The sequence below is a fragment of the Schistocerca gregaria genome, chromosome X, assembly GCF_023897955.1.
Source record: "Schistocerca gregaria isolate iqSchGreg1 chromosome X, iqSchGreg1.2, whole genome shotgun sequence".
Classification (NCBI taxonomy): Eukaryota; Metazoa; Arthropoda; class Insecta; order Orthoptera; family Acrididae; genus Schistocerca; species Schistocerca gregaria.
In genome coordinates, this window is record NC_064931.1 from 771,701,834 (window position 1) to 771,717,764 (window position 15,931).

The 15,931-nt window shown below is 43.7% G+C and overlaps 1 protein-coding gene across 1 annotated transcript in view; it reads left to right on the plus strand.

Moving 5' to 3' along the window:
• Positions 1 to 15,931, plus strand: part of LOC126298823 (zinc finger protein 263-like) — a 98,845-nt gene that overhangs the window by 42,174 nt on the left and 40,740 nt on the right. The window contains exon 2 of the mRNA XM_049990290.1: positions 14,153 to 14,305. Within this exon, the coding sequence (XP_049846247.1) occupies positions 14,153 to 14,305 (153 nt within the window). The remainder of the gene's footprint in view (positions 1 to 14,152; positions 14,306 to 15,931) is intronic.

Below are 15,931 nucleotides of genomic sequence, written 5' to 3' on the forward strand. Positions count from 1 at the left end.
GTCAATATACTTTAACAATGGAGAGGTACCTGTGGAGAGACCAGATAAACTTATGGTCTCCAAAGACGGGCAACAGCTTTTTCAGTAGTTGCAGGGCCAATAGCATGGATTCTCCCCCCAGGGGGCTCGTCACTCTCTGACCAGTTCGTGCTTGGCTACCATGGGGCCCCAGCCTTTTCAACATCTTTTCCCCTCTGTTCTGCATGTCCATCCCTTTGCTGTTCTTTTTCCCCTCCCTTGGAGAATATGTCTGGGGTGTTATTGGGAATGTTCTGTATTGTCCGTCACTGGCATAAAAACAGTCTCACAACTGTTTTTCGCTTGCTTTTCCTTGCTTTGCTTTCCTTCTTCTCTTGTCCCTCCACTTCGACGTTTGAGGTTCCTCTTTTTCTTCTTTCTCCCTCTGCGCTCTTGAAGGCTGGCCCATGCGTCTGACATGTAACAGGTGACTTGGTAACTTTTAATTCCCAGCCCGTGGTCGACAGGTACGATTCACACGTACCCCCTGGTACAGGTCAGGCCCAGGGAGGGGTGATTGCGTGAGCTGCAACCTTCCCAAATTGCCAATTGGTCCCTCTGTCAGGTGTTCGGGAATTGTGACCTGAGGTGTGAATAACCACCTAAGGCAGGTGTGCCCCCTTCTGAAGGGGGCCCCAAATGAAATGAGTGCACCATCGGAGACGCTGGCAGTCATGGGGTATTATCTCTCAATGAGCCAATCATCATCACAATCAACATTTACAAAATGTAGACATAATGAGGCTAACGATTCGAAGACCCTTCCTGCTGCACAACAGTTCCTCATGGTCTCACGTACTGAAAACAGTCTGTTCTTCACCACAGTAAATCCATTTATTATTCAGAAAGGTGTTGATGCAATTGCCAGCCTTGTGAAATCCTGCTCTCCTGTACGGAATGGCACTTTTCTTTTAGAGACTACTTCTAATTCTCAAGCACAACAACTGCTTGCCGTCTCGCTTCTCCATGGTTACCCTGTTCGTGTCGAGGCCCGTAGAACTTTGAATTATTCCTGTGGTGTTATTTACACTAGGCTGCTCGGCAATCTCACTGAGGCCAAAATCCAATCTCACCTCTCTGATCAGAGTGTCACTGCCATCCATCAGGTGATGTAAAAGGTAGATTCCTCCTTAGTGTTCACCTGCACTCTTTTTCTCACCTTTGATAGAATGGTGCTGGTGTCCAAGATCAAAACAGGTTATGAAATTATGACAGTCCAGCCGTACCATTCCGAACCCAATGTGCTGTTACCAGTGTCATCACTTCAGCCACACTAAAACGTCTTGTCGACACCCATTCAAATGTGTAACCTGTGGTAGGGATGCGCATAAGAGCTATTGTTCGCCTTCTCCTCCCCACTATCAACTGCAGTGGCGGCCTTGTCTCAGGATTTTCCCATCTATCTTGATGAGCAGGCTGTCCAAGAGATACGGGTAATATAAAAAGTGCCTTACCCAGTTGCTCACAAGTTATTGGTTAGTCACAAACCCTGGATTCTCTCATCTGGCACCTATAGTTTCTGTTCTTGTTACCCCTCGGTCCATGAAGGACATGACTACACAGACATGCAACCTCAAATTCAGCTCTGAGGTTGTGAAATTGCCCATTGTCAAGGTAGCAGTATGCCAGAAGGGACAGAAGTAGTACTCTTGTGAACACTTCCTACGTCCCTCCAGCCAAACGCCCAAGTCTTCCTCAACCGTAAAAGCTCAAAGAAGTCCACTAAAGGCAAACACTCTTCTCCTTCGCTGACTCGAAGATCTTCTTCGACGGTGTTGCCACGTGGTATCTTAGCCCGGCAGGCCTCCATGTCACCGGTGCACACCACCAACCATTTTTCAGCGTTGGACTTCACAGACTTGACAGCTCAAGCAAGCTGAAGCTTCTGTGGACCCCATGGAGCAGGATCCTCCTACTTCTGTGTCCTGTAGCGATTCTTCACAGGCTGTCACTCGGCAGCCACTGAGGTGCCACCCCTACATCTCTTCCTCATCATGACTCTCCTCCAGCTGAACATTTATGGCTGCTTTTAGCATCGAAGTGTCCCCTTGTACTCTGCCTTCAGGAAACAAAATTGCACCCTTGTGACCGTTTTGATCTTTCACATTTTTCCCGGTTCATCTTGACCTCCCTTTGAAGTCTGTATTCCATGTCATGGGAGCATCATGCTGCTCGTAGAGGATGACATTTATAGTCAGCCCATCTACCTTCAAGCTGTTTCAGTTCACCTTCTTCCCCACCTGACTTTTTCCCTCTGTACCATTTATTTCTCTCTGCCATTCAATATCACCATGGCAGACTTCCTTCGGCTTATTGGGCAGCTGCCTCCCCTTTTCTGCTACTCAGTGACTTTAATATGCATCATCCCCTTTGGGGTTCTGTCAGAGAGGCGCCCTCTTGGCTGATCTTCTTAATGAACTCAGTCTCCTCTGCCTTAACTCTGGAGCACCCACTTACTTTTCTGACTCCTTGCACACCTATTCCCATTTGGACCTATCCTGCACTGCCCAGCTTGCTCATTGTCTTGAGTTGTCCTACTCAAGTGACCATTTCCCTTGTGCTATCCATTTGCCAACGCCTATCCCACCTGCGTGCACACTCAAATGGCAACTTATTAAGGCTGACTGGTGGCTTTACTCCTCCCTGGCGGTCTTCGAAGAACAAGATTTCCCTAGTTGTGTTGACCAGGTGGAATATCTCACAAACATTATCTTTACTGCTGCAGAATGTTCCATACTTCGCACTTCCTCTTTACCTCACTGCGTTCCAGTCCCTTGGTGGAATTTGCACACAGAGACATGCTCTCCGTGTTTTTAACCATCATCGTACAATGGCGAACTGCATTCATTATAAACAGATGCGTGCAAAGTGTCATCGCGTTCTTTGGGATAGCAAAAAACCTACCTGGATTTCATTCACTAGTTCTTTTAACAGTTCCACCCCTTTTTCTTTCATGTGAGTCGAATTCTTATGGCTCTCTGGGACCAAGATCCACTTCCCAATTTCTGGCCTGGCGGTAGCAGACGATGTCATTGTGGACGCTATTGCTATCTCCAACACCTTGGGCCGCCATATCGCAAAAGTTTCGAGCTCTTCCCACTACCACCTTTTGCAAGGTGATGGAACATGTACACTCCTGGAAATGGAAAAAAGAACACATTGACACCGGTGTGTCAGACCCACCATAGCTGCTCCGGACGCTGCGAGAGGGCTGTACAAGCAATGATCACATGCACGGCACAGCGGACACACCAGGAACCGCGGTGTTGTCCGTCGAATGGCGCTAGCTGCGCAGCATTTGCGCACCACCGCCGTCAGTGTCAGCCAGTTTGCCGTGGCATACGGAGCTCCATCGCAGTCTTTAACACTGGTAGCATGCCGCGACAGCGTGGACGTGAACCGTATGTGCAGTTGACGGACTTTGAGCGAGAGCGTATAGTGGGCATGCGGGAGGCCGGGTGGACGTACCGCAGAATTGCTCAACACGTGGGGCGTGTGGTCTCCACAGCACATCGATGTTGTCGCCAGTGGTCAGCGGAAGGTGCACGTGCCCGTCGACCTGGAACCGGACCGCAGCGACGCACGAATGCACGCCAAGGCCGTAGGATCCTACGCAGTGCCGTAGGGGACCGCACCGCCACTTCCCAGCAAATTAGGGACACTGTTGCTCCTGGAGTATCGGCGAGGACCATTCGCAACCGTCTCCATGAAGCTGGGCTACGGTCCTGCACACCGTTAGGCCGTCTTCCACTCACGCCCCAACATCGTGCAGCCAGCCTCCAGTGGTGTCGCGACAGGCGTGAATGGAGGGACAAATGGAGACGTGTCGTCTTCAGCGATGAGAGTCGCTTCTGCCTTGGTGCCAATGATGGTCGTATGCGTGTTTGGCGCTGTGCAGCTGAGCGCCACAATCAGGACTGCATACGACCGAGGCACACAGGGCCAACACCCGGCATCATGGTGTGGGGAGCGATCTCCTACACTGGCCGTACACCTCTGGTGATCGTCGAGGGGACACTGAATAGTGCACGGTACATCCAAACCGTCATCGAACCCATCGTTCTACCATTCCTAGACCGGCAAGGGAACTTGCTGTTCCAACAGGACAATGCACGTCCGCATGTACCCCGTGCCACCCAACGTGTTCTAGAAGGTGTAAGTCAACTACCCTGGCCAGCAAGATCTCCGGATCTATCCCCCATTGAGCATGTTTGGGACTGGATGAAGCGTCGTCTCACGCGGTCTGCACGTCCAGCACGAACGCTGGTCCAACTGAGGCACCAGGTGGAAATGGCATGGCAAGCCGTTCCACAGGACTACATCCAGCATCTCTACGATCGTCTCCATGGGAGAATAGCAGCCTGCATTGCTGCAAAAGGTGGACATACACTGTACTAGTGCAGACATTGTGCATGCTCTGTTGCCTGTGTCTGTGCGCCTGTGGCTCTGTCAGTGTGATCATGTGATGTATCTGACCCCAGGAATGTGTCAATAAAGTTTCCCCTTCCTGGGACAATGAATTCATGGTGTTCTTATTTCAATTTCCAAGAGTGTAATTCATTCCTAGCTGGTGTGGTGGCTCGAGTCTCACAATTTACTAATGAATGCACAGTGTGGATTTCAAGTGCAGCTTTCTGCAGTTGACCGTCCTGTTACTTTGTCTACCTATGCCATGAATGGTTTTCTGGCGGAAATCCCAGACTGTGGTCGCGTTTTTCGATTTGGAGTAGGGACAACACCTACTGGAGTACTGGTAGCCATCTGACCTTTTTCCTTCAGGAACTTTTAAAATACCGAGTTTTCAAGGTGTGTGTGGGTTCTGCTTTGTCAGACACCTTTATCCAGGAAAACTGTGTGCCTCAGGGTTCCATCCTGAGCATCATCTTCTTTACTATCACCATTAACACTATTAATGGCCTATCTCCCGCCGGGCATCTCTGGCTCCCTTTTTGTTGAAAATTTTGTCATCTATTGCAGTTCTCCATGGACCTGTCTCACTGAGCAGCGTGTTCAGTGATGTTCTGATCGTCTTTACTCCTGGAACACTGACAGTGGCTTCCATTTTCCCACGGACAAAAGTATCTATTTTCTGGTGGCGCAAATGGTTTCTCCCACCATTTTCACATCTTGGGCCTGTTGCCCTTACATTCATTGAAACTACAAAATTCCTGGTGCCCATGCTTGATAGGAAACTCTCTTGGTCCTCCCATGTGTCTTACCTGACAGTCAGCTGTACACGATCCTCAGTGTTGTATGTGTCCTCAGTGATACTTCCTGGGATGCCGATAAAACCACCCTCCTCCATTTGTACTGGTCCCTCGTCCATTCAAAACTCGACTATGGGTGCTTTGTCTATGTGTCTGCATGTCCACCCCTCTTACGCCCTTTCAACACTATCCACCACCGTGGCATCCATTTGGCCACTGGTGCTTTTACACTAGCCCAGTTGAGAGCCTGTTTGTTGAGGCTGCTGAACTACCACTGTCATACCGTTGTGACTTTCTTCTCAGCAGGTATGCATGCCATTTGTCTGCCATGCATGGCCACCCATCCTATGCCGCCTTCTTCGATGATTCCTTTTATCGCCAGTACAGGGTGCGTCCCTCTTCTGTGTGCTTTTGGCACTTGATATGGTGCCTTAACTTCACCCTACCTGCAACTTTCCTGGTGGGTGTGAACCCTTCACCACCTTGGCTTCATGAAGCGGCCCACGTTAACCTTGGCCTTCATTCACTTCCTGAGGACACTACTTCAGCCTCACTCTGTCGCCTTCTGTTTCATGACCTTCATGATAGTACCTTTGAATACACTGATGGCTCGGACTGACAGTGAGATCGGTTGTACCCTCGCCATTGGCACCAGTGTCTTTCAATATCGACTTTCGGCACACTGCTCAGTATTTACAGCTGAGGTCTTGCCCCGGTATCAGTCCACGGACTACATCCAGCGACACAGACTTTTCAATTGTTTCTTCTGCTCAGACTTTCTCAGCACCCTTCAAAACCTCTGTACGCTGTACACTGCCCATGTCTTAGTAAACTGGATCCAGGAAAACTGTCACTTGCTCACTCTTGGTGGAGCCAGTGTGATGTTTGTGGGTTACTGGTCATGTCGGTCTGCCAGGAAATGAGGCTGCTGATGCTGCTGCCAAGGCTGTAGTTCTCGTACCTCAGCCTGCTAGTTCCTATATTCCCCTCTGATGATCTCTGTGTTGCCATCTGTCAGGAGGTGGTGTCCCTTTGGCATTGCCAATGGGCCTCCCTTCACAGGAATAAGCTCTGGCTCTCCCAGCGGCTTGGACAACCTCCTCTTGGCCCTCCCGCTGGGAGGACGTCATTTAAACTAGGCTGCGTATTGGGCACTGCCATTTTAGCCATTGTCATTTGATAAGTAGTGCTACCACACCACTTTATTCACATTGTGCCCAAGTTTTAACTGTCTGTCTCTTTCTGACGGAATGCTCGTTTGTTAACCATTTACGTTCCCACTTGTGTTTGCCATCTGAGCTTTATTAAATGACATGGGGGTTGTTGACCACGCTTTACTTTCTATCCGCCAAAGCAGTATGGCGGCCATTTAATTTTTAGTTTTGGATCTCCGTTTAATCAACATGACCTTCCTATGTTGGTTCTGCGGACAGCTGAATCCAAGGAGAAACTACAGCCAGTATTTTTCACGAGGCCATGCAGCTCTACTGTATGATGTAATGATAATGGCATCCTGTAGGGCAAAATACTGCAGACATAGAATAGCCCAACTCTGATCTCCAGGAGGTACTATGCAGTAAGTAGGATGTCTAATCGGTAGGGATGGGGGCATTGCATGGAAAGTTAGATACCTTATTTCGGTACATGGATTAGAGAATTTAAAAGTGAACTGGATAGGTTGAAGTCAAATATAATGGGAATTACAGAAGCATGGTGGCAGGCATTTCAGAACTTCTGATCAGGTGAGTACAGGGTTATAAATATAAAATCAAATATGGAAAAGCAAGAGTAATTATAATCATGAATAAGAAAATGTGAATGTAGGTAAGCTTCTATGAACAGCACAGTAAACACATTATCGTAGCCAAGGCAGACACGAAGTTGACATTCGGCACAAGATTACAAGTTTATGTGCCAACTAGCTCCGTAGATAAAGAGATTGAAACAATGTATGATGAGATGAAAGAAATTATGCAGATTGATAAGCAGAGGGGAAAAAAATGTGATGGGAGACTGCAATTCAATAGTAGGAGAAGGTAGGGGGGGGGGGGGTAGGGGAGGCGCTAGTAGAATTTTACAAATTTAATCATTGGTTTAAAGGTCATGAGGAAGGTTTAATATGTGGAAGACACTGGAATGTTTCAGATAGAGATTTTTTTTTTTTAAAAAAAGATTATAAACTGCAGAACATTTCCAGAGGTAGACGCAGACTTTAACTGTGATTTAATGGATGGTTGGTTGATTTGGGGGAGGGGACTATACAGTGAGGTCATTGGTCCCATTCTATTAGGGAAGGATGTCAGCTGTGTCCTTTCAAAGGAACTATCCCAGCATTTGCCTGAAGCAAGTAAGGGAAATCACAGGGAACCTCTATCAGAATGGCTGAATGCAGGTTTGAACTGTTGCCCTCCCAAATGAGAGTCCAGTGTGCTAACCATTGCACCACATCATTCAGTGATATACTCATTATTAGCTCTGAATTAAAACTGAAGAAATTGGAAAAGGTTGGAGATTAAGGTGACAAGACCTGGATACATTGAACAAACTGGAAGTCAAAACGGAGCATTAGGCAACGATTGATGGAAAATGGAATGTGAAGACAGGGCACCTTTGATAAATGAAATAGTAAAGGCTGCAGATTATCAAATACGCAATAAGACAGGACCCAGTAGAAATTCTTCAATAAAATCATAGATATAAAATTGAATTGACAGAAGGAGAAAATGTAAGCAAGTCTTCTGGTACATACTGTACACCAGTTAGATGCCTTTGAGTATGCTGATGCAGTAGCTCCACACTTAACAATCATACACATAGCTCCACATTTAACAATCATACACAACCGCTCGCTTGACGGAAGATCAGTACCCAAGGATTGGAAGTTTTAGAGGTCACACCAATATTCAAGAAAGACAATAGTAGTAATTCACTAACTTAAAGGCCTGTGTCATTAACATCGATATGCTGCAGGATTTTGAAACATATATTGTGTTCGTACATTGTAAATTACCTTGAAGAGAACAGTTTATTGACACACAGTCAACACAGATTTAGAAAACATCGTTCTTATGAAACACAACTAGCTCCTTACAGACACAAGGTGTTGGGTGCTATTGACAAGAGATTTCAAATTGATTCCATATTTTTAGATTTCTAAAAGGCTTTTGACACTGTTCACCATAAGCAGATTGAAATAAAATTGTGTACTTATGGAATATTGTCTCAGTTACACGATTGGATTTGTGATTTCCTGTCAGAGAGGTCACAGTTTGTACTAATTGACAGAAAGTCATTGAATAAAACAGAAGTGATTTCTGGCATTCCCCAAAGTAGTGTTAAAGGCTCTCAGGTCTTCCTTATGTATATAAACAATTTAGGAGACAATCTGAGCAGCCATCTTGTGTTGTTTGCAGATGATAGTACTGTCATTTATTGTTTAGTAAAGTCAGTAGAACATAAAAACAAATCGCAAAACGATTTAAAAAAAAAAATCTGTGTGGTGCGAAAATTGACCCTAAACAATGAAAAGTGTGAGGTTATTCACATGAGTGCTAAAGGGACACTGTTAAACTTAAGATATGCAATAAATCAATCGAATCTGAAGGCCATACATTAAACCATATACCTAGGAATTACAATAATGAACAACTTAACTTGAAAAAAAAAACAGTTTTTATGTTGTGGGGAAGGTGAAACAAAGACTGATTTATTGGCAGAACACTTGAAAGATGCAAGAGATATTCTAAGAAGACTTGCCTACACTATGCTTGTCTGTCCTCTTTTTAAGTACTGCTGTAGAGTGTGGGATCCTTTCCAGACAGTATTAACAGAGTACATCAAGAAAGTTCAAAGGAGAGCAGCATGTTTTGTTATTGAGAAACAGGGCAGAGAGTGTCATGGACATGATAGAGGATTTTGGGTGGACATAATTAAAACAGACATTTTTCGTTGCTGTGGGATCTTCTCACTAATTTCAATCACCAATTTTCTCTTTAGCATGTGAAAATGCCAGCCTACATAGAGAGAAATGATCATCATAATAAAATGAGGGGAATCAGAGCCTGCACGGAAAGATATAAGTGTTTGTTTCTTCTGCACACTGTTTGAGAGTGGAATAATAGAGAATTATTGTGAAGATGGTTTGATGAACCCACAGTCAGGCACTTAAGTGTGATTTGCAGAGTATACATATAGATGTAGATGTGAATGAAAGGACTATACAAGGGAAATGAACATTATAGAAATAGAAGAGAAAGTAAATGAAGATGAGATGGCAAAAATATTGTGAGAAGAATTTGGCAGGGATTAAAAGACCTAAGTTCAAACAAAGATCACAGAGTTAATGAAATTCCCTTGGATTTATTGAGATCCTTGGGAGAGCCTGCCATGACAATAATATTCCACCTGGTATGTAAGATGTACACCATCTGATCAAAAATATCCAGACACCCCTGTGTAATGTTGAATTGATCTGCCAGAATAAAATGAGGCAGGCAGTATTGTTGTCACAAGAGAATTGTAACAACAGAATGGGTTGGTCAGGAAAGCTCAGTGACTTTGAACATGGACTGATTATTGGATATCACCTGAGTAATAAATCCATTAGGAACATTTCAACCCTTGTGCCCAAGTAGACTGTGGGTGGTGTGATTGTGAAGTTGAAACGTAAAGGAATTACCACAGCTAAACCAAGACCAGTCAGACTTCATGTACTGATGCACAGTGGTGTCAAGCATCACATGACATTAGTGTAAGGACTCGCTCATTAATTCCAAAGTCCTACCAGCAATCAATCTAGCACAATTACTGTGCTTAGGGAGTTAAAAAGGGGGGGGGGGGGGGGGGGCATTGGTTGAGCAGGTTCTCGGAAACACACTTTTCTGTAGTCGGTAATAAGCAATGAGTGAGGTGATGTAAAGAGTGATGCCACTGGACAGTGGATCGCTGGAAGCAAGTGGGTTGGAAAGCTGAATCACCGTACACCCTATGGCAATCTGGTGGAAGGTTTGGGTTTGACAAATACCTGAAGAACATTACCTGCTGTCACATGTAGTGCCAACAGTGAAGTCATAAAGCAGCATCTGTGAGGCAATGGTTTGTGGACAGTAACATTTCTCAAGTAGACTGGCCTGTCCAGTATCCCAACCTGAACCCGATGGAACACTTTTGGGAAAAGTCAGAACCTTGGATCTGCTCCAGTCCTCAGTGCCCAACATCACAACCTTCTCCGATTTCAGCTCCAGAGGAAGAATGGTCTGCCAGTCCTCCACAGACATTCAGATAACTCGTTGAAAGGTTTCCAGCTGCTTTAAAGAGGTTCTCAATGTCATAAAGGCAGAGGGTGCACAAATCTCATATCAATGTCCACCAATAGGTATCAGCGTACTTTTAATCGTGTGATATATGAGACAGGCAAAATGCTCTCATGTTTCAAGAAGACTGTAATAATTCCAATTCTAAAGAAGGCAAGTGCTGATAGGCACAAATATTAAAGAAACATTAGCCATCGTTACCACAATTCTGCCATAAATTATTTACAGAAGAATAGAAAGACTGGTAGTCTTAACTTCATGGAAGATAGGTTTGGGTTCTGGAGAAATGTAGGAACATATGATACTGAGCCTACAACATATCTTGCTGAAGAAAAACATATATACATATGTAGCATTTTTAGATTTAGAGAATGCTTTTGACAGTGTTGAATAGCCTACACTCTGAAATTATGGAGTTGGAGAGGATAAAATACAGGGAGTGTAAAGTTATCTACAACTTGCATGTAAGTCAGACTGCAATTTATAAGAGTCAAGGGATATGAAAGGGAAGCAACAGCTGAGAAGAGACTGAGATAGGATTGTACTCTATCCTTGACATTATTCGATCTACACATTAGCTAAGCTGTGAAGGAAACCAAGGACGAATTAGGAAAGGGATTAAATTATTATTCAGGGAGGAGAGATAAAAACTTTCAAAATTGCTGACGACAGTGTAGTTCCGTAGGAGATGACAAAGGACTTGGGAGAGCAGTAGAACATATTGGACAGAATCTTGAAAAAGTGTATAAGATAAATATCAACAAAGTTAAAACAAAGGTAATGGAATGTATTCGAATTAAACGAGGTGATACTGATGAGATTAGATTAGTAAACGGGACACTAAAAGTGGGTGATGACTTTTGATATTTGGCCAGGAAAATAACTGATGATGTCCTCAAACACAATTTTTTGTTAAAGAGAATAGTCCTGTATTCTTCAGAAGTGAGGATAAAAAAGAAAGGAAGCTTATTTTCCTCTTCAAAAGTAAAGTGAAAAGTGAATGGCTATACCATATTACAGGAATTATTTTAAATATCAAAATTTTTTCAGACTAGCTGTCACGATAAGTGGTATAAGTGGCCAGACACTCATATTTGCGTTTAATCCATGTTGACTACACATGCTGTAAATTTGTTTAACTTTATTTTCATTAAACAGATCATGGTGATTCATTAAATTTGGAAATGGATTGAAAAGATAACAGATTTTCACCCACATAAGTCACACTCCAAATAAAGAATGGCACAAAATAACCAAAAAATATGTCAACATCAAGGATGAAGATTAATTATCCTGTAATCATGTTATAAATGACACAAGCATGCACTTCTCAGCTTAATTTTGAACTTAATGAGGTGATGCAGTGTCTGAAATATTGAACTTGCCTTTGACATGAGTTAGATTGAAATATCCACCCCAGTATTCAGATTTAGGTTGGTTTCTTTCCTCATAATTTCTTGAGGTGGTTTCTGGGATGATTCCTTTGAAAGGGATATTTTGTTAATTTCCCCCATTTCTATTATATACAGTCTTTGATGACCTCATTGCGTACATAATGTTAAACCCTGATCTTCCTTCCTTTGTGTCCATGTGCCACATCTCACATATCTGTATTAGGAGCTTTATGTTGTGTGTTCTGTTCTCATATTTGAAATTATCCTACTTCTACTACTACTACCCCCTACTACTACTACTACTACTACTACTACTCTTTCAAATTTCTAGATGTCCTCTCCATTTTATCCAAAAGTAGACAATCACTCTTACCTTTCTTTTTATTTATTTTTTTCCTCTGTCACTGTATAACTGTTTGGTAGTACTCATTGTTGGCATGCACCATACTGGTTGAGATGGAAAGCTGGAATAGCAGAGTAGGACACTACTAGCCATGAGGCTGTGATATTGCTGTAGACCCAAACTGCTGATTGTACAAATCTGCCCAGCTTGTTCTGTGATAAGATGTTAGGCACTGTCCATCATGAGGACATTCGGATATCAACTGGAGCCTTTCGGACCAGCTCAGTTAGAGATTGGTGAACCACCACTCTGCATTTGGTGACGTATCTTGTTGGCTCAACAGGCACTGAAAGTCTCAGCATCGCCTCAGTTATTGGTATTTAGTGTAGTCGCCCAGCCCAACTTTGAATGGCTGTTCAGGAATTGGCCCCATGTGACCAAGCCATTCAGAATATGTGCCATTGACTATCTCAATGACCTGGATCTATTGCACCTCCGAATACACAGCTGGGGATGGAACATGTTGCCCCTTGCTGTCTTCAGAGGCCCAAAGTGATTTTAAGCATGACGTGGTACATGAAAACTGGTACTCAGGATTACGTTTTTATACAACTTTATTTTCTTCCATTTTAAGAATGTACCATAGTTTTATCATTGTATATGCAGGTGGACCCCAGCAAGAGGATGTCCTCAGTTGTTCCACTGTTTCCCTAATATGGTTTTCAAAGTGCATCTTCTGGGACAATTTACAAATTCCAGTGCAGAACAGTTGATTCAGCTCATCCATGACTCCTTACAGCAACTCTTGTGCTGTGGCAAGGAGGTTATCTTTTGCTGGGTACCTGGCCACATCAGGATACAGGGAAACAACACGGCTGTCAAAGCGGCCATAGAAGCATTTGGGATGGTGGTGTCTGTCAGTGTTCCATCCCGTTGCTTGCTGTCATCTCATTTTGTGACAGACACATCATGCATCAGTGGGGTACTGAATAGGTGAAGGTGACCAAAAAAAAAAAAAAAAAAAAAAAAAAAAAAAAAAAAAAAAAAAAAAAACTGTGGTCTCTCAAATCGACCACACAGGCATGACGGACTTACTGACATCTGCACTGCTGGAAGGAGTTCTGCCTACCAGACTGCATCGCACATACCCCTTTAACACACGGCTTCCTCAAACGGCGAGAGGATCCACCACTCTGAGGTTTGTGGTGTGCCACTTTCAGCTGAGCATATTTTGGCAATGTGTGTCTTATATACTGATATCAGGTAGCCCTCAGTCTCGATAGAGATCTGCCCATCATACTTGCCAGTACTGATTTCAGTGTTACCAGAGTGGTGAAGTTTTGTGAACTGTCAGGCCTCAACCCTGAATTGGTAGGGGAGGGAGGCAGACTTTATTGCTGCTCTGCATAAATTGCGCAGCCTTCATCACCACCCATGAGGTTGGAATGCTGACTTTTTGTCAGGACACTGATGATCATGATGTTGATCACCTCTGACCTATAATAATAATAATAATAATAATCAGTTCCTATCCAACCATGGAGTAGAAAGTGTGGTTCACAGTTGTCACATGTTGGTGATCCAGATGATTTTACTAACAAAGGTGCAGATTCACACTATTATTGTGTGGAGACACTTGTTGCACTGGGGGGGGGGGGGGGGGGGGGGGTAAAGTTCCTGGCATTTGTTGCCAGTTTCATTTGGTGTTGCTGCAGAGTTGACTTTCTGCTTCAGCAATTGCATCATGTATGTTGTAAAATGGAGGGAGGACCTGGAGCATTAACTGTGCTCTCATTTTTTTAGCTATATATTGTACAGTAGTGGGCTGCAGAATTCTAACATCTGAAGGTTAATTGTATAAATGTTTCTTTTGTGTAGGTGCATCCAGGAGATCGTCTTCCTAAGCTTATATGTGTGTCTTGCAGTAATAAAGTGGAAGAATTTTATAACTTTTGGAGAGCATGTGAAGAAGCCAATTTGACCTTAGATTCTGTATGTAACTTGCAGGAAGATCCAAATCTTCAATCTGAGGTAATCAAATCCATCAGTCTACTCTTATATACTCTTTCAAGTCCTGGTGTTTCCTATTGAAAATATAAAGTCTTACAGGAGCCTGAAAAACTTATTCTGGTCCAGTTCTAATTTCAAAATGTGGAAAATAGAGAGAGAGAGAGAGAGAGAGAGAGAGAGAGAGAGAGAGAGAGAGAGAGAGAGAGAGAGAGAGCGCTTCTGTACCACATTGTGTGGGAAAAATAGGTATTTGACTATCATAAGGCCAAGAACCACATAAAAAGCAGTGATGAGATCAGTTTTTAATTGTTATGAGACTGGTGCAATATATGTTCAATATGCTGCATACCTTCAATTCAACTATAATTGTAACCAGAGCACTCAATACATCATCTTCCAGATTACACGACAGCCGGAGGTCACACAGATAAAGATTAAGTGATCCGGATGCCCTGCAGCAGCTGCTTCACTGGCTGTGCAATGTATTAGGAAGCACCATCTTGATTAAATATTTTCCTACCGCACATCCACACTGTTGAAGAGTTGTAATGATGGTAAAGACTCTCATAGCATGTACCAGTGCTGGTACAGGGCACAGGCTCCACAGGACTCATGTCTCCAAAAAAATGTGTCCCTATGATAAACAGTGTCATCAACCCACAGTACACAGTTACCTTTACAGATTAAACTGGTGCTGGTTGATGTGCGAGCAGATTTTCTGTAGCTCATATTCTGCAGTTCTGTGTAATGATCTGTCCTTGGAGATGGAAATGGGTTCATCTGTCACTCGAAGATAACTCTAGACAAGATGAGATACTGTGGACAGGAAGATGCACATCCGAGTGTGTGGAGACTGTGTGCTGGATGAAGTGATCATTCCTACAGTCAGCACTAGAAAGGTAAATGTTGTGTGTCATGTCATGCATCAACCCATGTTGTCTACTTCTATGTGAGGAAGAAATTCAAGAGCAACTGTTTCTTATACGGGCAATTCACAATGAAGCAGCTCCTGAATATGGTTAATTTCGTATGGATAGCAGTGCAGGGTGTTAAGTAGAATTTTATGCTTTGGTATGTCCAAAGTTTGGGCAATTCCTCATGCACTGCATATTTTCAGACCACTACTTGACCTCCCCTGCAAATCTGTGGCCACATCTTCTGTTGTTGTTTGATCAGTTGTTTTCCTCCCTGTGCCACATTGCACTTCAAAAGAACCCGTGTTTTCGGATTTTGTAATCATTTTTTCCAGACCCTTGACAAATGTTGGACCAATGCCATTTTTCATATGCTTGAGTACCCAGAACTTCTGCAGAGCTACTGGCGCACAGTCACCATTCTTGAAAAAGAGCTTTACCAGTAGTGCACAATCCTGTATTGAGACGGTCATGCTGAGTGTCTCAGATGCTAACTGAGAACAGCCATGTACTCTTGTCTTATTTTTGCATGTTCTGCTGCTTACAGTGCCATCTAGTAGTAATATTTTCATTAAATTTAACATCATTATCAGCATTGGTTCTGTTTTTACAGCATTTGAACTGTAATTATAATCACCCTGTATAAATATCTCTCTCTCTCTCTCTCTCTCTCTCTCTCTCTCTCTCTCTCTCTCTCTCTCTCTCTCTGTGTGTGTGTGTGTGTGTGTGTGTG